At 35.2% G+C, this 13,851-nt stretch overlaps 1 protein-coding gene across 1 annotated transcript in view; it reads left to right on the forward strand.

Moving 5' to 3' along the window:
* The window catches only part of FSTL5 (follistatin like 5), a gene marked incomplete at both ends in the record, with an annotated part of 323,640 nt that overhangs the window by 233,875 nt on the left and 75,914 nt on the right, over positions 1-13,851 (forward strand). Inside the window, 2 exons of the mRNA XM_080617101.1 lie at positions 1,733-1,894; positions 4,479-4,613. Of these exons, the coding sequence (XP_080473227.1) occupies positions 1,733-1,894; positions 4,479-4,613 (297 nt within the window). The remainder of the gene's footprint in view (positions 1-1,732; positions 1,895-4,478; positions 4,614-13,851) is intronic.

Consider the following 13,851-nt stretch of genomic DNA (forward strand, 5'->3'; position numbering starts at 1 on the left):
TTCCAGAAACTCAATAGAATCCTTAAATCCCTGATTTTTATACACTCTTCCTCTCAGCTGGTAGTCTAAGCAACTAGCAGCCATAATTTCCATATTTTTAATCTTCTTCCATGTACTTTTATTATGGTTTTGCAGTTTGCATGTTGAGGTTACGTGTAATTTTTACTGTATATTATTTGAAACTACCTTAATTTCTGAGTGGATTTAAAATAGCCCTGAAACCTGCTGATTTCTGCATTCACTCTGAGATACAGTACATTTGTGTATTTCTTGCAATATAGAAATCTAAGGCATTTCAGTGCTGTAATAGGGTGGCATGCTGGGACATTTCCTGTAAACAGTCGGATAGCATTTGAAAATATTTAAACTTGTGCCAAGATAAACACAGTTCATTTTTGATCTTGTTATCTTCTTTCATTATCAACTGATACTTCATCCTCTGCCCAGCTGTATTTTGTGACAACAGCTAAGTATTCCACGTTTTTAAAGCTGCATTAAACAAAACTATGGAGAATAGGAATTATGCTTCTTTGACCTTCATTACAGGTTGTTTTTTTTTTTTTTTTTTTTATTGTTAGAAATAACCTCAAGCAAATTCTCTCTATACATAATTAAGATCAGTAATTAATCATCTAAAAAATCCACATAGCAAGATTTTTAAATCATCTTGCTTAGTCGTTAACAGTAGTTATATGATCACTGTGATATCATATGCCCTCTTTGCCAATACTGATGTGTGCTATGTAGCAGATTTTTAGCTGGTAAGCATATACTGCAGCAAATTTCCAAATCTTGGAAAAGTGATGTCAACAACTTTTACATTTTGTTAATAACGAAACTCAGAATAGTCTTATAAATGTCCTGCTTAACATCTTCATTAATGATCGCTGAGGCAAGCAGCTCTCGTGCTGGCATGATTAGCAGCGGAGCGCTCGAGCTTAATGCACGGGTGGGTTTCCCGAGCCAGGGGAACCTCAGGGCTCATGACGTAGGAGTCCACAGCTCATGCACACTAGTGGACGAGACCTGACCAGCCCCTGCTTTCCACCTTCATCTATAAAAGAAGCCCTTAGGGAGTGTTATCAGGCACAGTTATTTTTACTGTGGCGGTGACAAAGCGCTGTCACCTGTTGCCCAGAGAGGTGTTAGAGTCTGCCTCCTTGGGGATACTCCCAAAACTAAATATGGTCCTGAGCAACTGGATTCAGCAGAGGGACTGGACAAGATGATCTTTGGAGGTCCTTTTCAACTTCAACCATTATGTGATTCTGTAATTACATGTTTTATACAGGTAAAATGAATTGTTGGTAGATGTTTTGAAGAGAGGGGAAAGGTGGAGATGAAGTGTTGAGAAGGTTTGTGAAACAGGACAGTTGCAATCTCTGTACGTCACATCATTACATACTGGTTGTGCATTATTCATATTTTATAAAGAAATTTAAGGAAAAATAAATATCATATTACTCAACCACAAAATATTGAATTAGAGTTCAGGCTTTTTAAATTGATACCACTGGCAGTGAAAATAGGTTTTACTCACAGAGCATTCTTTCTGCTTCATAAATTTACTGTGATGGAGTTCAGCCCTGAATGTCACTGAATATGTGGCTAATACCACATCTGTGTGTTGTTATATATAGCTGCAGGAGTCTTTAGAATTGCTTATGATTATTTTTCTTAAAATGACAATAATAGTCTTCTCCACTAAACTATAATTGTTTCCTTTCTTCAGTTCCACCAGTCATCCGAGTCTATCCAGAGAGCCAGGCAAGAGAGCCAGGTGTGACTGCTAGCCTTCGGTGCCATGCTGAAGGTATTCCCAACCCACAACTTGGTTGGCTAAAGAATGGGATTGATATCACTCCAAAGTTATCCAAACAGCTAACTCTTCAAGGTAAAGGGGCATATTTATTGTTTTCTACAGGTTGTGAATGCTTTATCAATGCATCCTTTCCGTACTAACTCTTCTTATGTAGTTTTAATGAAGGGTTGAAATCTAAGATAAAACATTTCAGAAGATGTCTTCCAGTTTCTCCCCAAGACACATCTCTCTTTTCTTTGTGTTAGAAATAATGGTTGTACTTGCTGGCAGGATCACCAGTAAATTCCAGTGTGCTCTTCTCTATTAAAAAATCTGCAGTTTCTGAGTGGAGAAAGCAGCTCAACACTTCATTAGAATGTGTCACTATATTAATGCCATTCAATGAGTATGCAACACTAGTATTTAAATTGAGAAACAATGCTTTTCTCTGTAAAGATTTGTTCTAATGCAATGATATTAATCTATTGTCATGGTTTAAGCCCAGCTGGCAACTAAGTACCATGCATTCGCTTGCTCACTCCCCTTCCCTCCCCAGCGAGATGGAGAGAATTGTAAAAAAAGGCAAAACCTGTGGGTCAAGAGAACAGTTTAATAATTAAAATAAGGTATAATATTAATATTTCTAATAATAGTAATGAAAGGGAAAAAACAAAAGGTTAAAAACCCCACAAAGAACAGTAAGGCACAGTGCAATTGCTCACCACCCACTGATGGATACCGAGCATGACCTGAGCAGTGATTGATCCCCCAGTTTATATACTGAACATAGCATGTTGTGGTATAGAATACCCCTTTGGCTAGTTTGGGTCAAGTGTCCTGTCTCTGCTTCCTTCTGGATGCTTGTGCCCCTCCTCACTGGCAGAGCATGAGAGACTGAAAAGTCCTTCATCAGGGTAAGTGCTACTCAGCAACAACTAGAACATTGGTGTATTATCAGCATTATTCTTGCATGAAAGCCAAACACAGCTCTGTACCAGCTACTAGGAAGAAAATTAACTCTATCCCAGCTGAAACCAGGACATCTCTTTATTTTTCATGAGTCCAGATTTAAACTTAGATCAGAACATGGACAGAATTTTACGTTTTACTATAGCTCAGATAAAACCAGAGGTTTTTTAACTGATAAGAATCTCAGTGAGACTAGGGGACCTGATGGCAGAAAGGACAGGGAGAGAAACTGATGTGTGAAGGGTCTCAGTAGACCTCCAAGAGAGTGCAAAGTCATTGTACACACATCAAAAAACCCTCACTGCCAAAACCAAAAATCACAACCACACACAAAACCCCCTATCTTCTATGAATCTTCAGGACTCAGCAAATTCAGTGAACCTGCCTAGAACAAAACCTTTGAGCAGTTCTTCAAGTGATTTTTGATCAGCCATAGGAAAAAAAACCTCATGCTGCCAGTGTTCCTTTCAAAACCTTCTCTCATTCATCTGCAAAAGCAGGATGAGCATTAGGATAGGACAGCAATCAGCCTGCAGTGTGAGAAACAGTAGGACAGGCAGGTGGTGAATGCTTCTCTGAACAGTCTTACCTTCCTTATAGATGTCACAGTCCTTTGTTCTTTCATGGCCCTCTCTCCTGGGTATATGTGAGCAATTGCCTTGTAGAAACACTTTTCACTATGATTAGAAAGGGATTGACTCCTCTTTCATAGCAGCATTTTGTTAATTTCCCCTGTAGGGATTAGAGTGTACTCTTTTGTTCCTTTACCTCTGTATCAGATATTTATGATAAATCAATAAAAATGGTTCTTCTCTAAGCAAAATATATTTGATTCCATTTTCTTGGAGGCACTTATTTGAAATAAAATTTTGAAAGTCTTATTTTCCCTGATTTTTTTCCCAGGTTAAATTATCTATACACTAGCTTCAGGACAAAGATGGTCTAGAAGGAGTATTGCACCATAACCAGGTGCCCCTTCTAGTCCATATTTTAGAATACCTACAAAGCTGGTTTTGTAAAATAGATCCTACAGCTGAACAAGAATACTATACTTCAAATGCAATTAATCATTGCTCATTTTATTGTTCACATTGCATAATTTAAAAGACTTCTGCCTGTGAAACCTGGACTGTTTGTTCATGTTCCTATTCAAGCTGACATACTTGTGGTTTCCATAAGCTTCTACACTGATGTAGATGTAAAATTCAAATGCACCTGTTTTTTATTGTTATTACACTGGAGTCACACAAAAATAAACTCATGTGCCTCTGGTTACTAAAACCAAATAATTTTATTAAAACTGTTATTAAGAATGTTGACATTTTAGCTCATTATGTTCCATGGAAACCTGGGTTATTTTGTGCAAAGCCAGTGACAGTGTCAAGTGACCAAATGCAACATAATAAAAACCTAATATTCACCTGATTTTAAAGACAACCATAGTCATTTAAACATATATAAAACCTCAGGCCAATATTTGGCTCTGAAGTGCAAAATCAGTTGAGGCATTCTGGATATCTGTGAGAGGAATAATAGTGCATGTAATTCACTAACCAGTTGAATACCTTTGGATTAGTTTGGCATACCGCCAAGTTATGAACTCAGGAATGAAAATGGTTTAATTAGCATGAGCAGGGAAAGCCTTCTGAATGTATAATTTGAAAGCACTTTAGCGTGTCTGCATGTTGAATTTTTCCTCTCCTTTCAGCAAATGGTAGTGAGGTTCACATTAGCAATGTGCGCTATGAAGATACAGGAGCATATACTTGTATTGCAAAGAATGATGCAGGAGTGGATGAAGACATTTCTTCTCTTTTTGTGGAAGATTCTGCTCGGAAGACCCGTAAGTAGTATGAGAAATATAAAAATGCATGCAGCCCTCATTTAAACATTAAATCAGTATTAAAAACTATGAAGCACTAAATAAAATGAGCACATATAGATAGCTGATTTTAATAAAATATTTTAAATAATGATATCCAAGAGTCACCAAAGGCAGAGTGTGTAATCTGAAGTTTATTTAGAAGTAAAATGAAATCTCTGATTCATTCTGTGAATTGACTTATTTTTCACATAGCTATTAAAATGTGGATAGTTTTCTCATGATAGATTTGTTGCATGTAAATGGATTATGAAAGGAAAAATAACTGCATGCCTAAGTAAGGCAAAGCAGTAGTCTTGGTGTGGTTTCTGGGAATTGATGGGGGTGTGGGAGAAAGACCTTTTCCAATCTTCCTGTATCTTCTTGGGATATACCAAGAGTCCAACTTGGCCCTCAGGATATGAAAGTCATGACAGGACTTGATCTTACCTGCTGGAGTGCTCAGCAGGTCCAGATCAGTGCAAGGCTGCCCATACTGTCTTGTGTCTGGATAACTGTGGCTCTCCTAAAATGTAGAGCAATGGTGACCACATTCACTTGCTAAGTTGGGAGTTCAATATGCCAAAGAAATCTCTACCACTACCAAAAAGCAACTTTGTTTATTCTCATTTGAATGGAAGTGGGGCTTATTATAACCCTGTTTATCTATTGTTTGTCTACCTTGATACTTTTTTCCCCTTCCCTTTCTTTCCTCTGCTTGAAAAAAAATCCATTCCCGAGTTTATGCTTCACCCATCCATTTTTGCGTTTTTTGTTGGGTTGTTTGTTTTTTTTTTTTTTGCTTTTGAATCTGTTCCTTTAATGAGTACTACATATTCATTACAAATTTATCTAGTAAAATGATAGTTATTTTACTAGTGAGTTTGATTGCATTAACTTAAGGTATTCTTATGTATCTGGAAGCTTATTCGACAGTGCCAACTACTCGACAGAAGATACTAGAGGCAGAATTAGTAGCACTGCAATTCTGCCTGACACTTCCTGTGAGGAGACACTGAGTTCAGTTACATCTAGGTTTATTAAGCTTTAAATATTTCAGAAAAAATCTTCCATGCAGAAAAAAGTGTAGAATCCAAATGGTAACGTCTTTACTTAGCTGCTGTCAGTAACACTAATTATGGCTGTCATTTCAAAAGTCTTATCATGTTTTTTTTTAAGTGTCATGAAAATGACTGCTCAGACATTTCTGAGAAGGCAGCTGAGGATAAATAAGTTGTTTGATCATGCTGAATTTCTAGAAATCTGGTAATATGAAGTAGCTCGGTCACCTCCATTTGCCTTTTGCAGTCTGTGAAAAATGTTGTGAATGTTGCCAAATTACAAAACTAGAATTTGTTTGACCTTAAAATTAAAACATTTATATCCAGCTGTCAACTTCCCAAGTCGTCTAGTTACATAATCGTTGTATCCTCTGAAGACCTGGTGTGCAATGATTGTGCAGGAATATCCACACCTATGCATAATACTGTTTTCAGGAATTGTAATATGATGTGATAATTTTAGATCGTCTAACTTTACAGGATTTGTAAAATCTACTAGCAGTATTTTGTATGGATGTCCATTGCTGTCATGAAAGATGTAAGTGCAGGGAGAAAGAATATGAACCTGGTTATTTCTAAAGACAATTCATCCAAAAGACACAGCCTCCTTCCTTCCTATAAAAGTTCTATGTTGTATGTTGAAGGGAGACATTTTACCATTGTGTTCCTTGATGTATGAACATTGTTTCCTAAAAAATGGTGGATGTGTAAATATACATAGTCCATATCTGCATAATTATATCATTCAAATGTAAGTGCAACAGATATTTACATGAGATGTTTACTCTGATACTCTAACTTGCTAATTTGGGTCAGAAGCCTATTTCTGTATATGCAAGAAGACTAAGGTATGTACTAATAAAAAAAGAAGTTACTGACAATATCATTAGCATAGCTACATGAATAAACTACTTTCACAGGTACAATTTTTGGTAGATGCCATTTTTAAAAAATATTTCTGTTTAAAACAAAGTCCTTTTCTATTAAGGAGGAGTTGCTGGCATTAGAAATCTGCAATTAAGAGTAGAAGGGCTTTATTATTCACTATTCTCTGCTTGGTTTTGCATTTCTCCCAAAACAGTGGTTCATGCAGTGAATTAGGGATTCTTGGGGAATAAAATGACAGGTAAAACCACCTGGATAGGATTGTGGGCTTTTAATTCCCCACCCACATGTTTTAAACACAATGCTACTACTACTTGAATTTAAAGCCTGTTGGTTAGGTCACAAGTTATATTCTAAAGATAGTCTCTGGTGATGTAAATGTGATTTCATATGATCTGATATAAACTATACCTGTCATAGATGACATTTTTATAAATCATTTTGCTTTTATCCTCCTTTAAGAGTACTTTTTAAATCTTTTTTTTTTTTTTTCTTCTTACTGGAGTACTCTCTTCTGGAAATCTTAGGATAGTGCATTGAACAAAAGTAGAATAAATTCTCACTAGCTCGTCAGTTAATCTGAGCTTGTCTACTTTTAAAATGTCACATAAGGTAAAAATCATAGCAAAACAAAAGCATTTCAAAGCATGGAGTTGTTTGGCTATTGTGAGGGTAGTGAGAACTTTTTCAGTGGATCCATAATCATATAAACTACAATTGCACTGCATTGAGTATGACAGTAATTTTATAAGCCACATAATGAATACAGAACATGGTTCAATTTTTACCACTGTATGTATTTATTTCATACAAAGTTTAATAGTCAAAGGAAATGTTCACTTTTGTACTTATCTTACCCATTGTTTATGTGCATATAAAAGCTTTTTGGTTTTAATGGTACTTTGCATAATAAGCTAAATTTTGGTAATTATCTGTGGAATCTCATTCAACATACCCCATATTTGTTATGTGCAAAACTAAGTACAGCGCTTTGAGAGAAAAAATTCATATATGTAGCAAAATAGGCATTGCTAGCTCATTCCTTTGGGAATGGTTAGTGTAAACAGCTCCTAAGAGAAAATCTTATAATTTCTGTCTAAATTAAAACTGGTTCTATTATGGATAAATAGATTGTTAAATAATAAGAGAAGCTGTCCTTTACACATGTACCTAAAAATGTTATCAGATTGCTAGGTTTTCAAAATTCACAGCATTGGTTGCAGAGACATCTAATGCATGTCTGTATTATAAACAGAAAAGAAATACAGTGAATGGCAAACCTGCACTGAACTATGGGAAGTGTGATGCTGGTAGCAAAAATAAAAGTATGTAATGCAGGTACAACTTATGGGTGCCAGGGCTTTGTTTATTTTAAAGTTTCCAGATTCAGAAATTTCAATTCCGGTTCCCAAGAGAAGTCAATATACTTTAATGGTAATGATTTGTCATCAAGATGGTAATTTGAGATATAAATGAATGGAAAATACTGTGAAAGACTGTCATCCACATCTGTTCAGTAGACGCCATCACTGAACACTGAACCAGTGTTCTGTCACGTACAAGTAGAATTATTAATAGTGGATGACAGTCTCAAGAATAGTCTGGCCTCTTCTTAGCACCTCAGCCTCTTCCAATGTGCACTAAAAATAAAACTCCTGAAAATATGCTTTCATTTTGGCATTGTCTCAGGTGAGAGGAATTAAATTATTTTCTTTAAAATCCCTTAGCTTCAGTATTGTTTTTAACTGTTAACTCATTCTGTAGCTGAAATTCAATATACTTTACATCTCTGTCCAAACACGCAGTTTTTGCTAGACTTGTGAAGTTGTAATGGAAATATTTACGTTTTATTACCTATATAAACATCTGCTATAAGTACTAAGTATAAATGTCTGGTGCTGTCTATTATCATGCTGTTTAATTCTTCTGCTATTAACCATTTAGATTAAAGCATTCTGGTTTTGCTGTCTGTCTCAAACAACAGCTTTTTTTGTTGCTTCTGATTTTTAATGTTTTCATTAATATACTATGGCTACTCCTGAAACAGCCATGAGGAAGAGCACCAGATTTTACTCCTGTTAAAAACACTACAGTCATTTAACTGTAAATTAACCATAAATTTAGTTTTTTGCATCACAATCTGACTTGATATGGGTGGTTCATGCAGTGAGATTATCACCAGAACATACTTCAATAAAAGTAAAAATTTCTCTGATGTTTGACACAGTAAAAATCTCCACGTAATCAGTGATTTATATAGTGGGTGGACATTTCTGGGGAGTTTGGTAGAGTTCTGAAGATGCCATTCAAACCCACACTTTAGAACTACCGGAAAAGAGTAGATTCTCAATGTAACTGCTTTTTTGGGGTTGTTTTTTTTTTTTTTTCTTTTGTGGATGTGAAAATGTGAATAACTCACTTCTTGTGCTCTTGGCTCCTTGAGTGGTCCTCCAAGCAGCATCCAAACAAGTTAAGTAAGGAGGAATAAGAGTAAATTGAAGAACTGTAAGAGACCTGGGGAGAGGGACAGTGGAAGAGCCTGGTAATGTGGGGAAGAAAAGGAGGACACAGGCAGCAGCAGGTGTAAGAGGACAGGTTGGTTAAAACACTTAAAAATTGAAGGAGAAAGAATGTGAGGAAAAAGGGATAAGCATATAGGGCCAAAATGATCTCTTAAAACCTACCTAATAATCCTCTGTAAGATGTGGAGCTGCATTGATGGGTGTCTGGGCACTTTAATGTCTTGTCCTTAATTTTCTGTGATTACACAGCAGCAGTGTACACCTTACAATGATGCTCCTTTTAAATACATGTGGAGAATAGCATTACTTCTAATACCAATTAAAACAAGTAAGAGAGATATCTGAGAAGGCTGAAATTTTTATTGTTCTAATAAGTGGAACATTTTATGTTCTAAGTAAGACAGCATATTAGAGTATAAATGTATATTAAAGGAAAATCTGTAAACATAAACCAAATTAACCAAAAGAAGGCTTGTAGGTAGAAACAGTCTATACTGTGAGATAATTTTGGTAGCATTTATTTATCTAGTTGTTCATGTATTGTTTTGACTGTCTCTAGAAAAAAGCAGTTGGTTTCCCTAATCTAAGTGTCTAAATGCAGTTTTGCTAATTAAACTTCTAGTAATTCTTCTTCAGGCATTGGTGTATGCTGCTTCTATATCAGACCTGAAGTCAGCTTGTGTGTGTAAAAACCTGTCTGTTTTTTCGAAATATACCAATTGCTGCAGAGCCAATTATGACTTGCCTGACTGTCTGCTTGAGAATCTCTGCGTATGTGTTGGAAGGTTGCTATTACGTGCTTCCAAAGCCTTCTCTTCTTCAGACTGACTAAGCCCAGTTCTTTCATTAATTTCATAATGCTGTCTTTGTTCTCCCTTCTTGCCAGCAGGGCCCTTGCCTAAGAATGTTTAGATTTTTGTAATCTCTGTTGAAAAAGCTATATTTTAATCTGAGAAAGTTTGGCCTTAAGCTGAAAGTAAGTGTTTCATGAAATTGCTCTACCGTAACTGGAAACTACTTATGATCATTATGACATTTCTTACAAATGTAAAACATTTTTTTAAGCTTTTCCCACTCAATATTAATTTTTCTATATTAATTAGCATCATTCATAAAGAAAGCACAAATTCTGATTGTCTTTGTAATTACATAAGGAGCCTCCTTTATTGGCTTCTTATACACCTCTTTAGAGCACTTACCTTATGGTATCATGACTTTGATAATCAACAGGATCATGCAGCGTACAGTGAATAGATCTGTACAGCCTACTCATACAACAGTAGCATCTAAAATATTTCTGAATGCAAGAACTGTGCTATTTTAATTCTCTAGAGATTGGAAATTCTTTTTGTGCTGTGAATTCAATTTTCCCTCTAGTTTGCAGTTAAAGCCATTGAGAATGAGATAGCTGTTCTGGGTGATAGCTGGATAACCCCTGTGGTGACTGGCAAAAACATTCTGGGGATTAACCACCTAGTCTAAATCTCATTGAAGACAGCAGTTTCCCATACTGTCATGATCTTCTAATAATACCTGAGAGAACTCAGCTGTGTTAGAAGGAGTCTCTGGCGTAATCACATTTGTAATACGAATAGCAGTTTAAAATCTGGTTTTAGTTTCATTCCAATGTAGTTTTATTTTTCAGAACAGATATTTCATGGATTCATAGATTTAAGCATGATGGAACCATTTCATCCACCTCTAATCTGTCTCCTCCATTTCACAAGACATTTAATTGTGTCCTGTTCTGCCTGAATACAGATGTAATGCTTTGTTTGCCTGAAGTGTATAATCCAAAAAATGCATCTACCTGAGTTAGAGACATGAAGACTCAAAGAATCCCACCTTTCTCTTGGTATTTTGCCTTAATAATTAATCAGTTTCACTACTGAATAGAATAATGCGAAGTTTCCATTTTGAAGTCAGTTTTTCCTTCAGTTTCCTCCTTTGGTTCTAATTTTTCCCCCAGTAAATTGATCTCTTAAGAATTTTTGCCCTACGAATATATCATTGTTAAATATTGATTACTTTTTCTCATACAAACTAAATAGAAGTTTCTCACAATAAGACAGTTACCGTTGGACTCAGATGGTCTTTTTGCTTTGAGGATTGTAATTTGTTCTGGTATGGTTTTCTTAAAAATGGGAAGTGCTCTTTGCAGAGCAAGTGTATTATGTATTTCTTTAATGTTCTGGAGAGAAATACATGCTTGATAATGTTCTGCTTCCACACCCACTGATCCCTTGTCACTTTTTTCCACTAGTATCATCAGTGGAATTTTATATTTATACATTTATCTACCACATGCCCTATGTCCTATCAGGCCTCACTTTCCAAATACTGCTCCTTCCAGCTGTCTCAGCACCCCAGTGTAGACATAGTCTGCATTACATTTCCCTGGATGTCTAAATTTGCATATTGCTGTATCAGATGTAATTCATTTTAGAGATGTACTTGAAAAAGTAATTCAAACAACTTTTTGAAACTCTGTTATTTATCATAACAGGTAATTTTCAGACTTTTTAGGAAATGATTTTATGTTCATTTACAGATCATTGATGAAAATAGGTAAGACAAGACTCAATACCCATCGCTCTGGGCACATTCCAGTGCTGTCTTCTTCATCTTTTACTGATGATTTATCAATGAAAACTACTTTTTTTTAGAATAATCAGTTTTGTGATTTTTAATTCAAATAACATGTACTTTACTACTATTGTGTTACTTTAATCAGAATATTCTATGTTAACAGAGGTTTAGCAAAATTCTGGGTCACATCTATATGATTTTTTACATTACCAAACTTCTAATTGCTTCAAGGAATATAATCAGGTTTGTTTGAGATGACCTGGTTTCAATTAGAACATATTAGCTGCCCTCTAATTACATTCTCATCCTTTGATTTCTTACTGAGTTAATTCTGTGTGAGTGTTTTCTCTTCTTTTATCTGAGACATATCCCAGTCTAACTAGTTACTTGAGTTTCAGGGAGTGAGAGATACACTAGAGGCATATGTAGTGGTACACCTCGAATTTTGTGATATATTCTGAAATTTATTCAGATAATAGCACTAGACCAAACATCTGAAAAATCTTTTGCCAGATATTTTTAATACTTCTTTTGGACCTGGTTATTTTAATTTTTTGTCTTGACTACACATAATTTACCTGTTTTTTTGTTCCTTTGTAAGGTAGAAAGTATTTAATCAGCCTCTGTTTTCCTGCTTCTGTGCAAATACAGGACAAAAATATTTGTAGAGGAATATTGTCAAAATAACAATGAAAAAAGAATCAGGTTCGTATCAGTACAATTTAAACCTTGAATAGCTCTGGTATCAGAATGTTTTCCTTCTACCTTTGGCAACCATCTGTGATGATTTCTGGGGCCTTTGCTTCTGCATTGATTGTAAAGGATTACCAAGCTGCTGGAAGTTCTTCTGTTAGCACAAAAATGGGATGTTAATTGTAACTAAGGCTACTTCTTTTCTTAAGGACTGCTATTTCTCTCTTTTTCTTTTTTTTTTTTTTTTTTTTTGTAAAGGGAATCTTTATTCTAGCACTCCAGCATCTCTGCAGTAACTGATAAAGGTGGCTTTTCATTTTCTACCTTGCAGCGCATACGGATGCATTTTAAGGAACTCTCAAATCTTTTATTAACTGATAGCTTTCCCCTCTATACTATTGGATTTAGCAGCATTTAAAGTATGAGCACACAAATTGACAGCTCTACTGCAGATTTACGTTGATGGCTACCTTTGATAGCCACAAACACAGATATTCATCAACTCAGTTTCTAGCAGCAAACCAAAATCATCAGCTTGCTCTAGTTGAAGCACCGTGTGAAAGCTGAAGAATTTAGATACAGAACAAAGATAATTTGACAGTGTATCTCGACAATATATTTATGGGAAAGATGGAGTGGGCAAGATGTTACTGCCTTTTTTGTTGATACAAAGTACAATAATAATCACAAATAGAGGAGGAAGAAATAGTAGCTTCCGCTAGGGGATTTATTTATTTATTTATATTTCATTCAGGACCAATGGAATTGGTCCAAATTTCAGTTTTTAGTTAAAGTAAGGTTAGCTGAATATGAAATATCATGCATAGCTAAGGAGTAAAAATAAACCCATTTGTGAGCTCAAAAAAAAAAAAAAAAAGATGAGAAGGAAAAATTATACTAGCATGGGAATATTTAAATTGAAATAATGTAATTGAGTATAATCTACAGATCTAAAGTCTGACAGTACAGAAAACAGGAAAATAACAAAATGTTGATCATCAAAGACAAGGGAATGATTTTAAGTGGTGATTTTCAGATACTTCACTACTAGTGAAGTATTTTGAAGTAAAATTTTTTAAAACCATTTTTTCTTTCTCAATGACTTTGACAGGTACATTGGTTCTGCTTTGGTTTCTTTTCAATTTGAACTTAGCATAATTCTATCAAGCTAGAGTCATAGATCATGGAAACTTGTGCTGTTCCCTTTAAAGCTAAACAGTTTTGTGGGTTTGTTGTTGTTTATTTTATTTGCTGTTTTTTACAATGATTTAATTTCTCTTAATGTTTTCCAGAGCTGCATTTTTCATGCAGTTTAGTTTGCCATCAATTAATATGACTTGTTAAGTATTTATCTAAATTTTCCTGAGACATACATGTGCACCTTGGGAAGACAACTGTCATGACAGAAAGTTATCAAGTAATGCCATTAAGGAATTTTCAAGACCAATGTGACAGTACTTGATGGTGTTT

This window comes from Psittacula echo (genome assembly GCF_963264785.1).
Source record: "Psittacula echo genome assembly, chromosome: 1".
Taxonomy (NCBI): domain Eukaryota; kingdom Metazoa; phylum Chordata; class Aves; order Psittaciformes; family Psittacidae; genus Psittacula; species Psittacula echo.